Source organism: Acanthopagrus latus, chromosome 4 (genome assembly GCF_904848185.1).
Source record: "Acanthopagrus latus isolate v.2019 chromosome 4, fAcaLat1.1, whole genome shotgun sequence".
NCBI lineage: Eukaryota > Metazoa > Chordata > Actinopteri > Spariformes > Sparidae > Acanthopagrus > Acanthopagrus latus.
The window spans coordinates 32232268-32245710 of record NC_051042.1 but is presented as its reverse complement, the minus strand read 5'-3'; the positions used below and the strand labels follow the sequence as shown (position 1 = coordinate 32245710).

Genomic DNA, 13443 nt, shown 5'->3' with positions numbered 1-13443 from the left:
AGCTCTCCGAAGCCGGTCAGGGCGATCCATCATTAATGGAAACTGGGCTATTGACCGACCGGGGAAGTACGAGGGAGGGGGGACCATGTTCACATACCGCCGACCCAACGAAATCCGTAGCACGGCCGGGGAGTCCTTCCTCGCCGAAGGGCCCACCAACGAGATCCTGGACGTTTATGTGAGTAACTTGTTCCGTCACTTTTACTCGTACTGACAAGTTTGACATGAGAAAGTAAAGTTTACTTTGTCTCATCTGCGTTTCCACAGATGATCTTCCAGCAGCCGAATCCTGGTGTTCACTACGAGTACGTCCTCCCCTCTGAGAAGTCAGCTGGCCCTCAGCAAGAAGGTCAGTGAGACGGACATGCATGTTATATGGCACGCCTTAGAGCGCATACCTCCGCCAACGCCCACACTAAATCGTACTCACTCATAGATCCATAGCCACCTAATTATGCCTGATTTATGTATTATTAACGTCTGACCGTGTCTTGCAATGTTGAAGAAAGTGAGGAAAAGCTCAAATGAACTCAAATTGTATGAAGAGATACTAAAGTTAGCATGCTAACCAGCTAGCTCTGGCCCGCCCTGGCTTGTAATACCACTTTATACCACAGGAGGCAGTAGCTGAGTGTTGCGTTTGCTACTCTAAACAGAGAACATAATAAAACTCACAAAATGTCCAGACAGGAAATATTTTTACATGCATTTTCCTCCCTGAACAGAAATGACTACATTTGAGTTTCTCGCTCCATCATTTTATAAAATGTTCCCATTATCCATCTACAAACAGTGACTCTTATCTATTGTGATGTTTCTTAGTGCATCTAAACTCTTGTGTCCACATCTTAGGGAACGCTGTGAATGGACAGGGATACGACCATGACTCCGACACTCACCAGGAAAACTTCCATCCTTCCGGTGGGGGCAGGGACCCTCCTCCCCTCCCCGACAACCAGGTCCCCGTCGTTCAGCCGCCCAGACGGCCGAGAGAGTACAACTGGAAACTGGCCGGTGCTACAGAGTGCAGCGCCTCCTGTGGTAAAGGTAAGTCATCATGCATCTACTTGAATTCTTCACATTATCAACATTGAAAGGAAAAAGGAACAATTTTCTTGATTCATTCCTGAGATTAAGTATCTGGTTTCTGTGCCTTCTAGGGTTCAGATACTCGATCTTTCACTGCGTGTCCCGGCTGAACCACGTCCAGGTGTCGGACGCTTTGTGTGACAGCAGCAGCAAACCGACTCCTCAGGAAGAGGCCTGCAACCTGCAGCCCTGTCCAGCCTTGTGAGAGACCACACTCCCTCTGTTTCTACATCCTTTTCATCCAGAGAGAAAGTTAAATACACAGTATTCAGTCATGTAGGCTGCTACTGACAGATAATGAACAAAGTGTTTTCATTTCACCACGTCCTAATTGATCAGCATCTGTAGAGACAATAGACGGTGAAGAACTGAAGGGATAATAAGGTTTAACAACACTTTTAAAAACCTGTTAACTTCCAATCGACAACAGCTGACGTTAGCATTCAAAGCTTCCTAGCTCACATTAACATCTGATAGTGTTACGAAAAGAGAAGAAAAAAATATTTGTTCATCTTGGACACATTTATCTAAACCTGAACTCATGCAGTTAGCTGGACACATGGGTTATCAAATAGTTAGTTTTACCTAGATCACAGCACCATAACTTTATTTAACCCTGACCTACATTAATGTAATTATAATACAACGTCGTGGACAGCTCATAAAAGACAAACTCTTGTTGCAGCTGGGATATTGGAGAATGGTCGGAATGCAGTAAGACCTGCGGCCTGGGCATGCAGCACCGGCAGGTCCTGTGTCGCCAGATTTACGCCAACCGCACCCTCAACGTCCACACGAGCCGCTGTCGAGACCTGGAGCGGCCGGAAATCGCCAGTACCTGCCAGCTGAAGATCTGCAGCGAGTGGCAGATCCGCTCCGAGTGGACCCCCGTAAGTGTCCGACCTGCCTCTACAGTTAGAGCATCATCGTTAGTGACATCATCTGGAATGACATCATCTTTAATGACATCATCTTGAATTACTTGCTGCTTTAAATAATAGATGAGGTTCAACAGAACGTTTTGTGCTTTTTAAACATTTTTTATCACCGACATCTTTTGTTTTTTTTTGTTGTATCAACTTTTTTTTAAAGGAATAGTTCAAACATTTTGCCAAATAAACTGCATCTTAAACATGAAGCTGGAGACAGGAGATGGCTGGATCAGTTGATGGTGTAAGAATTCAAAGTTTTTTGTTTGGGGGGGTCATGTGCCAAACTATTTCTTTGCCCAGCTCCGTCAAACAATCAATTAAAGAATCAATCTTTATTTGAACAGCACCAATTCAAAACAAAAGTCTTCTCATGACACCTTCTAGATCCAGCAGGTCTTGACCAAACCAAGCGCTTGACGACGGTGGCGAGAAAAAACTGCAGGCAGAAACCTCGGAGCAGAACCGGACTCATCTGCTGAGACTGGTTGGGTAGAGAGAGAGAGTGGTAGACAGAGCAGCGACTTCCTGGAAGCTCAGCTAGTTTCACTGAAACCCTCACCATGACGACAAGCATCTAGAAAGTCACCGCATATTTTTTTATAATAACGTGTATCAAATAATAATGTGAGAGGAATTAGCATCCAAATCTGCAGCTCCCCTCTGCTTGGTGACGCTTGTTAAGTTCTCGTCTTTGGGCTCTGCAGGGCATAAAGAAGATATTCAGCAATTCTCCCAAACACTGAAAGGAAGCAGCCTTAAAACAACAACAAACAGACTGCACTTCTTCTAGAGATGTAACTAGAGAGCATACTTAAAGAAACAGAAGAAGCCATCCAGTCTCTCCAGCAGCGCTCACTAAAGGACTACAGTTCTAACCATGTGGCCTGTGTCTCCGCAGTGCTCGGTGCCATGTGGGCCGGGTCAGAGGTCGCGAGAGGTGCGCTGTGTCAGCAACGTGGGCGACTTTGTTCCTGATGAAGAGTGCAACATGAATCTGCGGCCCGTCGATGTAGAGAACTGTGACAGGGGACCCTGTGCCAAGAGCTGGTTCTACACCGAGTGGGGCGACAGGGTAGGTGTCAGAGTCAACGGGAGGCATAGAACCTCTCATTCATCTCCAATAACAGTAGAAGTCATTGTGCCGGTCCGGCTTCATGCATCCAGCAGCTGTCCTCAGTCTTTTTGATAGCTAGAAAGACAGACTGGATACTTTTAGTTCTCTATCACATTAATATTATGTGTTAATGAGTCAAAAAAGTGTGAGGAGAGGACATTAACATGATAAGAGATAAGAAAACAGAAAATAGAGATACTGATAATGTCAGGAAATGGGCGGTGGTGGATGAAATATTCAGTGTACAGTTACTCTGTCACAAGCAATAATCCTGCATTTAAGGTGGAAGGTAATGATTGTTTTCATTAATCTGCTGATTATATAAAGAGCCGAAGTCACGCCCCTTCCAGTGGGACCAAACGACTTTGTATGGCAGTGAATGAAAAGAGACATATCATTTATTAAACTCTGATTAGAGCTCATCTTATATTAAATATTAAAGAGATCATGTTGTGTTAATTTTCAGGTTCATACTTTTATTTCGAGGTCCTTGTAGAATAAGTTTCAAAAAAACACTATTTTTCTCATGTAGTTGATCGCTGCAGCTTCCCTTTTCACACGGTGTCCCGAACTCTCCGCCTGAGCAACAGAGTGAGACATCCCGCCCCTGTTCAGTCTTTGGTGAGAGGTGCAGATATGTATTAATTAACAGGCAGGATGCAGCCAATCAGAGGCAGAGTAGGGCGGGTCACGCCGAGCAAGCTAGTGTGATCTAAAAGTTACAGAAGTAAAGGCTCGACTCTAACCCGGGTGTTTCAGTCGGTGCAGGAGCAGAGTTTTCTGTGGGGGAGAGTAACAACCTTTGCTGTGGACTTTTTCACTTTGCAGAACTTTTAAATGACACAATGAAATAAAGGAAAAAACCCAGAAAGCATCAATGACCTCATTAATCCCAGACAGACTCTGAACATCAGACTCACATCAACAGCAAATTAGTTTGTTCATTTCTTTTCATACACACGCCTGACGTGCACGTGTTCCTGATAAATCAGATTATTATCGTAAATCAAGTTTGTTCTCCACAGTGTTCAGCTGAGTGTGGGATGGGAGTACGAACCCGGGGAGTCCTGTGCCTGACCAATCACATCAGCAGCCTTCCTCTGGAGGGCTGTGGCAACGAGCGGCCTGCCGACTCTCAGGTCTGCAACAACGGCCCCTGTGAGAATCGCATTGAGTGGTTCACGGGCCCCTGGAGCCAGGTATGAGGATGATGGGAGGTCACGCTGGGCTTTAGGGGAACGATGTCTGGAGCAGATAAATTTGTGTGATTTTACAGTGACAGGATTTGTTGTAATGTATGATTGAATCCATATGGTTTGTGTTGCTGTGTGTGGCTCAGTGCTCTGCAGAGTGCGGCGCCGGCAGCCAGCAGAGGTCGGTGGTGTGTCTGATGAAGGCGGACGAAGGATTCACCATCATGCCGCCTTACGAGTGCTCGTCTCTGGACCGGCCTCTCAGCCAGCAGAGCTGCAACCTCAAGGCCTGTGGAGCAAAGTGGTATCACACCGACTGGAGTGCTGTGAGTAAGATATGGAACCCTCGTCCTATTTGTTGTTCAGATGCCATTAAGCAAGGCATCCTCCCTCTGTGGCTCCCACTAACCGATTTAATGACAAAGAAAGTGGTTCCATACCAACTCATCCAGCGCCTCCAAATTCATGTCTTGGATCTTTTATTTTTTAAAGAAACACTGTTGAAGCTTCTATTAAAATCATGACAGCTTGTGAAGTCCTTCAGCTGTACTCCAAATACTTCCATACACTGCTGACGTTTGGCCCTCACAACTACATGTCAACATTTTTGTGATTTTCTGGACAGTATGTGTTTTCTGTAGCTCCCCTATCGCTTGCTCTTCACTGGATTGAGTTCAAATTTGTCCTGAACATCCAGGACACCCTGAGGAAACTAGGCAACATGTATTAATTTCAATAGTTGTTGCTTTATGGTTACAGTGATCAAATTATCAAGAGGAAGTCATTTTTTTTCTCGCTAGCTTGCTAACAGTTTATTTTTCTTCTTCACCTGTTTTTCGGCTCTTTCACACAACGTTTGAAAGATTCAGATCACAACATGAGAATTTGTTTTATCGACCCGACACCGACTGCTCTCACTGACTCCTGTTCTTCCAGTGCTCGAAAACATGCGAGGGAGGTTTCCGTGTGCGGGAGGTGCGCTGCCTGTCGGACGACATGCTGTCCAGCGAGGGCTGCGACGAGCAGCTGAAGCCGCCGGGGAAAGAGAGCTGCAGCCCGGAGCCCTGCGTGCCTCAGATAGGTCAGTCCTCCTCTAACATGCTCTCTGGAATATTACTGACTTTTTTTTTGATGATTTTAGCATCCTGAGGAGGACTAAGGTCATTATTGTGACTGAAATATCCAGCTGGGGAAGTCCTGGCATGAGGCGTAGATGAGTGATGTTCTTTGCCATCTCTGAATGCTGGAAATTTGAAAGCGTGCCTTAAGCAAAGTGTTGAACCTCCGACTTTATCTAACAGTGGATGTTCAGCGGCAGTGGGGAGCTATAAATGTTGCTAACACTCCCTTCCTGCTGTCAACACATTACTCAGGGTCTATTCTCACGTGTTCTCGGCTCTCTCACTTAAATAAGGGTCATATATTATTTGCTGGATCGTATAAGACGCCTTCTTTATGTTTTCAGATGAGAACTGCAGAGACAAATACTTCAACTGCAACGTGGTGGTCCAGGCTCGCCTCTGCGTGTACGATTACTACCAGACGACGTGCTGCGCTTCGTGTTCGCGACTGACCCACAGACAGCCGATTCACCGGGGCCGCAGCTAGCACTCTCCAAGCCGGGTCCCTCAGCTCCACGTTTGGGCCGGACTCGATACCCGCTGCAGGCACCCTGTTCCCGGGCCAGCCAGGGGAGCGATGAACCGGCTGGACCTCGGCTCAAACGAACACTTGTTTTGATTGCCAAGGATGGAAACTGAAGAAGGAACATTTCTGTTGGCTCGTTTGGAGACAGCTGTTGGGAGAAAGGAATACCTGAGAACAGTGGAGGACAGGAATCCACTCACTGGATAAACAGAGTGCCAGTGTGGGGTTGAGAGAGATCGGGAGCAAAAGTGAGGAACCTACACAGAACGTTATGGGTTTTAACCATGACATTTAATATAAAGAATCCAGCTTCTTTGCTTCAGTTTCAGTTTGCAGCCTTCCGTCACCAGTAACGGCTCTTGTGGACGACTGGATGTGATGAAGAGAGCCTCTGTAAACTGCTCCACATGGACTATATATAGAAAATATACATTCTCTTACAGTTCTTGACAATGTTACAGTGATGTCATATGAAGTCGATGCTGTAATCAACTATTTACCGCCCACTTTGTTGACCAAAGATTTGTAACCTCATCCTCAACAGTGACACATTAACACTTTTCTCCTCGGCACAGATTTCTGATTATCTCGTCAGTGGCAACAATCTTTTCTCTCTCTCCCTGTAAATTCAGCCTGTGTAATATGTATGTATATATATGTATGTAAGACAGAGTGAATGATGGAGGTCTTCTCGTAAGGCTTCTCAGACGGTCCCACCTCCACCTCCACCCCCTCCTGCACCTGAAGAGAAAAAAAGCCCTCTTTATTTATTTGTGTGGCTCCCCGGAGACGACGCTGGTTTATCGGTGGCCCCTTATTTGGCTGAGGGAGATAAAAATCTTTTGCTGTCTCTCCACCAATCGCAGCTTCCGAGCTGGATGTAGGCATTCCACAGCCGGCTGGATGGTCGAAGCAGATGGTCCGAAAAAAAACCCTGATGCATTTTTTGGAGAGGCGAAAACAAACTGCATATATATATATATATATATATATATATATATATATATATATATATATATATATATATATATATATATATATATATATATATATATAAATAAATATATATACTGTATATATTGTCTGTGGGAGATGATCATTCCACGACTGTACAATTCCTGATAAATCATCATAAATACATTGTCAATAAAATATTATCAATATTTGATTGTGAAGATAAATCATGACAGTATTTTGCATCTATTAATCTGTTATGTTATATGAATATATGAGGTTTACATTTACAGTAAGTCCTTGTTGGTGCACCAGCCTTTCATACAGAACCTGCACGCTGTACCTCTCCAGTGTTCAACTGTCTTTGTATTATATGTTAGCCGTTCCCTCCACATGCGATAAACATACCTCCGATCCATAAGTACTGTACATGTATCAAGGTTTGAGTTCAAGATGGCTCGAGTGTGCATTTAAAGGGGCAATATGTAAGAATAATAGTTGGAGATGTAAAGAAATTAACTGAAATGATCAACTTACACTGACAGATGGCCAATTCTTACATATTGCACCTTTAATTCAGCCTCTATGGTAAATAGATAAACATTCTTCATTTGTCAACATGTTATAATGATAAATGATTTTCACCAAAACAATCAAGAAGAGTTGAACTTAAACAACGTAATCTCTCAGTATTCAGTATTCAGTACGACTGTAAGTAATTCACACGTTTGTATTTGCCTTCATTCACATGTCACGTGTTCAGCAGGTGATTGTCATGAGGAGTGATCTTGAGATTTTTTCTGAAATAAACAAAATTACTAATGATTTGTACACCTTCAGCGAACTGTATGTTCCTTGTGTGGGTCGAACCATCACTGACTCGTTCGCTGTGTTTAAACTGAAGCACTCTGATGTGTTAGTGCACCAGAGTGAGAGCATTTACAGTCTTTTATATAAATCTGTTACACATTCGCTCCCCTCAGGCACAAGACGTAACACACTTTATGAGATAAATGCAGACTACATACACAGAAAGCCTTCTCTCTTCCTGTAGCATCCTCTTCTTCCACATTAAAAACTCTAAAAACTGCACACCTCTATGAAGGGTCATGGATGAGAAACTGTCATATTTTGGGTTAAGATTTGAATATATTTTGTAATATTTCAGCTGATTTGTCACAAACTGTGTCTGTTAACTGGATGAAGTTTGCACAGTATTCTCAATTCTTTGAGTATGTTTTAAACTGAATACGCTGCTCGATACTTTGGGTGTTTAAGTTCAATTTCATGACGCTATTGCAATGTTTTTTTAAATACAGTAAACTCTGTCCAGCCTGGTTTAGAGACGAGCCCAGAGCAGATGGTCCTCCATCGTTAACAGGAGTACTGTCTCTAAATGAGACCTATTGTTTGAGTTGAGTCATCAGTGGAAAGTCATACTCAACTTCTGAAAATGTTTAATAAGTACGTAACACAATCTGTGATTTTATTAGAACTTCCCTGCTGATCTATTTCTCATCCAATGGTGACAGGAAAGCTCAAGCTCACACCTCAGATAGTTGGATGCTGCAGAGGAGGAATCATTTCTGAAATAATAGAAATAAATCAGGTTGGTGGTAACCAATAGCAACCAGAAAGAGTGAGAAAAAAAAGCCCATTAAAAAGAGAGCAGTGTGAGCTCTGCAGATGCAGAGGGAGCAGAGAGGTACAATCGAGTCTTTCTCCACAGGAGGTGTGCCTGAAAAACATTCCTCCTTATTTCAGAAAATGTCAGTTCATCTGGGAGGCTGCAAACTCTAATGCCGAGGACAACCGAGCGAACACGAAGTCCATCACAGCTGCACGGACTGACATCAGATTCTTATACTGAAAAAAACTCCTGTTTTCTGACAACTGACATGGTTTGAGGGTCATCGTCATATCGTCTACAAGTTTTAAATTAAAGGTCCAGTGTGTAGGATTTTGTGGACTGTAGCTGTGAGATCACAGACTGCTGCCAATGAAATAAGCCCCGCCTCATCCTCCCGTGTATGGAAAATGGAGCACCAGGGCCCCTTGTGGCCAAATTGTTGAAAAACGTGCGCTAAAGTGCCCTCCTGGGAGCCAAAACATGCACTCAAGTGCCCTCCTGGGAACCAAAAAAGCATGCCAAAGTGCCCTCTTGGTTGGCAAAACACACTAAACTGCCCCCTTGGCTGGTTAAAACATGATAAACTGCCATCCTGGGAGCCAAAATGCACGCTAAAGTGCCCTCATGGGAGCCAAAAAAGCATGCCAAAGTGTCCTCTTGGTTGGCAAAACACACTAAACTGCCCCCTTCGCTGGTTAAAACATGATAAACTGCCCTCTTGGGAGCCAAAATGCGCACTAAAGTGCCCTCTTGGGAGCCAAAACGTGCTAAAGTGCCCTTCTTTTCGCCCCTGCCCTACAAATATACATACATACTCAGATTTTTGTTGATATTAGCCTTATTTCATCAAATATGCAGTCAATATACATTGTGTCGACATATATCAGTATACAGGATGTATTACTCTGAGAATGAGACTCTTAATTTCTCTTAAATCAGCTTCAGTATTCTGTCTTTTCTAAAATAACCAAACCAGAGTTTGCTTTTGATTGAGATTGTTTTTTTATTTTCATTATTGTTTCATTTGATTTAAACAGTCAAGGTTTTTTTAATTATATGTCCAGTCAAGGGATTTTTAAATTTTTTTTTTTATCGTCCAGTCGAGTGAATTCTTATTTTCAAAGGTGGAGATGGTCCAAGTCTTCGCTGCCGTCTGTGGTTAGCTTTGTTTTTTTTTGGATACATTTTATTGTCAGGGGAACCGAAGCAACTCGGAGGAAACCCGAACTGACCCAGGGATTTAATGACCTCCACACAGCAAACATCCTCTAACGTTGTTTCAAGAAGTCATGGGTGGTGTGATAGGTCGAGATGGTAATTAATTCCCGCTGCTGTCAGCGTTGCACCACCTAATGCGTTTGGCTATTGATTCCCAATCCTGACAAGAAGCTGGCAGCTGCAGACCTTATTGGTCTGTGGAGGGCATCCAGATGGATTTTCAAATACCTCAAAACAGCTTCATCAAAAGTTGAACTGTTTGATGCAACTGCAGCCTCCAGTAGCTGTTCAACTGAGCCAAACTCCTTTTTAAGGTCCTCAATCACCGCTTTGTTGACCTTTTTTGTGTTCTTCCAAGTTCTTTTTAAAGCAGAATCATCGATGTGGATGTTATCCCGCGCCATGTCTGAGAGACGCTGAATGATGGAGTCGATGTCTTCCGTCTGAAGCGACTGCCCGGATTTCTTAGGGGTATTTTCGGTGAGCATCAGGAGGAGGTCTGTGATGATTTCATTAGTTGTCTTCTCTGATAGCCAAGCTGAGGAGTTGGTTGACTCTCCTAAGCGTTCAGGGGACTCTTCTGAGAGTTGCAATAAATCTGCTGATTTACTCAAAAACAGACTATAAACATGGTCCCTCAGTTTCAGGTCGTCACTGTCATCATCGCTGCAGAACGATGGAGACGGTCCAGCATCGTCGAAAGGTTCAACCAGAAGTGAACAACAGGGTGATGTAGTCTGCCTGTCGGGGACTTCAGGGGACACGTCTGAGAGTTCACGTGACTCTTTCGGGAGTGTCCAAGGTTTCTTTCCACAGCTGGACATGTTGCTGTTCTGAGGCACTGAAGAACGGAGGGGAGACACTGGTGTACTCTCAGAAGTAGCTTTGGCATATTTGACTCTTGAAGTCACATTGACTTTGTTTTTCCTCAGAAACGGACTGTCAACATGGTCCCTCTGTTTCAGGTCGTCACTGTCATCGTCGCTGCAGGTAGATGGAGACGGTCCAGCATCAGTGAAAGGTTTGACCTGAATTCTGAGACAGCCTCCATTTGTCAGCCACTCGGTGACTTCAGGGGACAGTCCAGCGAACCTGCTAGATCTTAACCTCTCGCTGTTTTGAGACACTGAAGATCCGGACTGCTTTATGGTCGTCATCTCGTTTCCTCTCGTGAAGTTGGCTTGAACTTGTTGAAAGTTATTGATCGCTGTGTAAATCCTCGCTGTTTCTGCTTCCGGTAAGAAAACTGCGTCTGGTACTGGTTAAACCCAAATGTAACCTTCACACCACCTGTAACATTCACATCAAAGATTCTATGACGTCACTATTTACTTTGGATCAAAGCACTTGCATCAAAAAGAACACACATCAGAGTGCCGCACGGACACACACTCACATAAACAAACATTTTGTCCTAGAAAGAGTAGTGCATTATTTATGACAGTCGTTTTTTATTGATCTCGTTCTGCTGTATATATTTTCAGCCTATTGATTTTGATTGACCATCACTACTCTTACAGCATGTATGTGCAGCCAGGTCATAAATGAAATTATTTGTGGGTCTTTTATTCCCCGACTGCAAGTTATAAAAGAAACTGCATTAACGCTGCAATTTTGAGGATTTGAGGTAATCAGTATAAAACAAACAAAATGAACTGATTGCTGAGTGATGGGGTCGATGTCGAGGGATTTCTGGTGAGCCGTATGACGAGGTCTGTGATGATATGGTTTTTTATCCTCAGCATAGCTGAGAAGTTGGTTGACTTGAGTTCAAATGAATCTGTTATTTTACTCAATAACAAACCATCCATCAGTTTCAGGTCGTCACTGTCATCATCACTGCAGAACCCTTATTTAATTTTATTATTTCATTGAAGTTTAAACCCCAAACATTTCTTCCATTCTTTCTTTCTTCCATGTATCCAGTTGAGGGAACATTTTTAGAACTTGGAAAACGGAGCGCCTGAAAAAAGTCTCACTTGGCCCTCAGGGCTTCCGTACCCCTAAGATGGCCTCTAAAACATGAGCTTGTTTGTCTGTTCCAGGCTACTGTAGAAGCATGGAGGCACAAATATGGCAAACTCAGTGGAAGGACGTGCATAAAACTAACAGCAACATAACCAGTAACTGCTTACTAACGAGGACCAGAGTGATTATTTGTCAACTTAAATTAAATTCAGAATTAGATTAATCTGCAGCAATCAGTTTGCGTCGCAGCCTGTTGAGTCGTTGGTTACAAAAGAACAAAACAACATGAACAACCTCCTCCAACAAACTATAATTATGTTAATGCGAAGTGATGCCAATTAAACACACGAGTGATTCCTTCAGAGGAGACTTCGCTGCAGATGTTCCCGCCATCTGGATTCTGTCCTCGCTGTGCGGGGGGGAAAAAGTACAAAAGATGGACTTTCTTTGTTGTTTTCAGTAGTTGATCAATATAATCAGATTCTGAAAAGCTGACACTGTCAAATATTCAGATTTTTGAGTTAGCAGTGTGTAACTGTAGTCAGTTAAATCTGTAGACTAATTAAGATCAAGCACGTCAGTTTTGACCTTCAGTGGAAAACTCGTCCATGCATCAGCATCAGTGCTTAATCTTCACAGAATGATTCGATAATTCATATTTTAAATATTCATTCTTGTTTGCAGTTGTGATATAAGCTGTTAATACTGTAGATCCGTATGGATTTGTACATTTCGTTGACAGATTGTAGCTTAATTAAAGGATGTCTGTCGTCTTCCACTGTGACTGAAAGTTATTTATTTTTGTTGCATTTGTTTAAACTGTGCTGCATATTAAGATCATTTAGCAGAAATCAGAACACACACTGCAACAGTGTCTGTACAGTGGGCACAGGTTGACCATAAAATAGACAAATAGTGCCCCCTGGTGGCCAATACCTGCACATGTGCATTTGACAGAAACATGAAGCGCACCAAGGAATATATATTTCTACCTTCCTTGAGGAACACCACCAACCTTAGCTGTCAGAGTTAAAGGGAAATTATATATATTTACAAGTTCAGTTTTTAAATTGGAATTACAAAATCAACAAAGTCATTTATAAAATCCCATTTAAAACCAAATTGTCATCCTTCCCTTACCCTTGGCCTCTTTTCCTTTGTGGTTACACATTTTCCAGGTAAAAGGTACCCAGTGGGGTTTTCATATGTAACATTTTATCTACTAAATATTATTATTCTTGTTATTATTATTCATGTCATCACACCAACAGTCCATCTAAAGCTTGAAACACTTCTGATCTATGAGTCCTCTTGAAGACTGAGCGCATAAATGTTCAATCAATTTGATCTTTGAAGGAAAAACAACTGCTCTGAATGTGCCAACATGATGAGAAACCCGACTCTTGATTTTTGTGGATGAAACAGAACAACCTGTTGGACATTAGTGGTGCTGCAACAAACACATCCTGGAAGTTCCACTTTTTCTAATATTGTACATATTTATATTCAAGAGGTCCAATAACTTGATTTGTTTGAAAGAATTGTCTTACAGTACTGAAAGAACACTCTGCTGCACACAGTTGCAAATTAAAAATGTTTTATTTCATTTCACAGAATTTTTTTTATGAATCCATTTTTACAAAGAGAAAATATATAAGAATAAGAATTATTTTTAAAAAGTTAATTTCTTTTCCCATG

The 13443-nt window shown here is 42.7% G+C and overlaps 1 protein-coding gene and 1 long non-coding RNA gene across 7 annotated transcripts in view; both read left to right on the top strand.

Moving 5' to 3' along the window:
* Window positions 1-6955, top strand: part of LOC119017994 (thrombospondin type-1 domain-containing protein 4-like) — a 47944-nt gene extending 40989 nt beyond the window's left edge. For 5 of the 6 annotated variants that reach the window (XM_037095264.1, XM_037095263.1, XM_037095267.1 and 2 more), the window contains 10 exons: window positions 3-178; window positions 268-349; window positions 853-1047; window positions 1161-1290; window positions 1775-1979; window positions 2920-3093; window positions 4161-4334; window positions 4475-4654; window positions 5265-5409; window positions 5794-5936. In XM_037095264.1, coding sequence (XP_036951159.1) covers window positions 3-178; window positions 268-349; window positions 853-1047; window positions 1161-1290; window positions 1775-1979; window positions 2920-3093; window positions 4161-4334; window positions 4475-4654; window positions 5265-5409; window positions 5794-5936 — 1604 coding nt within the window. Of the gene's footprint in view, window positions 1-2; window positions 179-267; window positions 350-852; window positions 1048-1160; window positions 1291-1774; window positions 1980-2919; window positions 3094-4160; window positions 4335-4474; window positions 4655-5264; window positions 5410-5793 lie in introns of all 6 variants that reach the window. The other variant, XM_037095265.1, reaches the window with a different exon arrangement.
* Window positions 6956-11298: 4343 nt separating this feature from the next.
* On the top strand, window positions 11299-12520 carry LOC119018298. The gene is made up of 2 exons (XR_005074708.1): window positions 11299-11489; window positions 11823-12520. It is a non-coding gene; the product is annotated as an uncharacterized LOC119018298 (long non-coding RNA).
* Window positions 12521-13443: the final 923 nt, after the last annotated feature.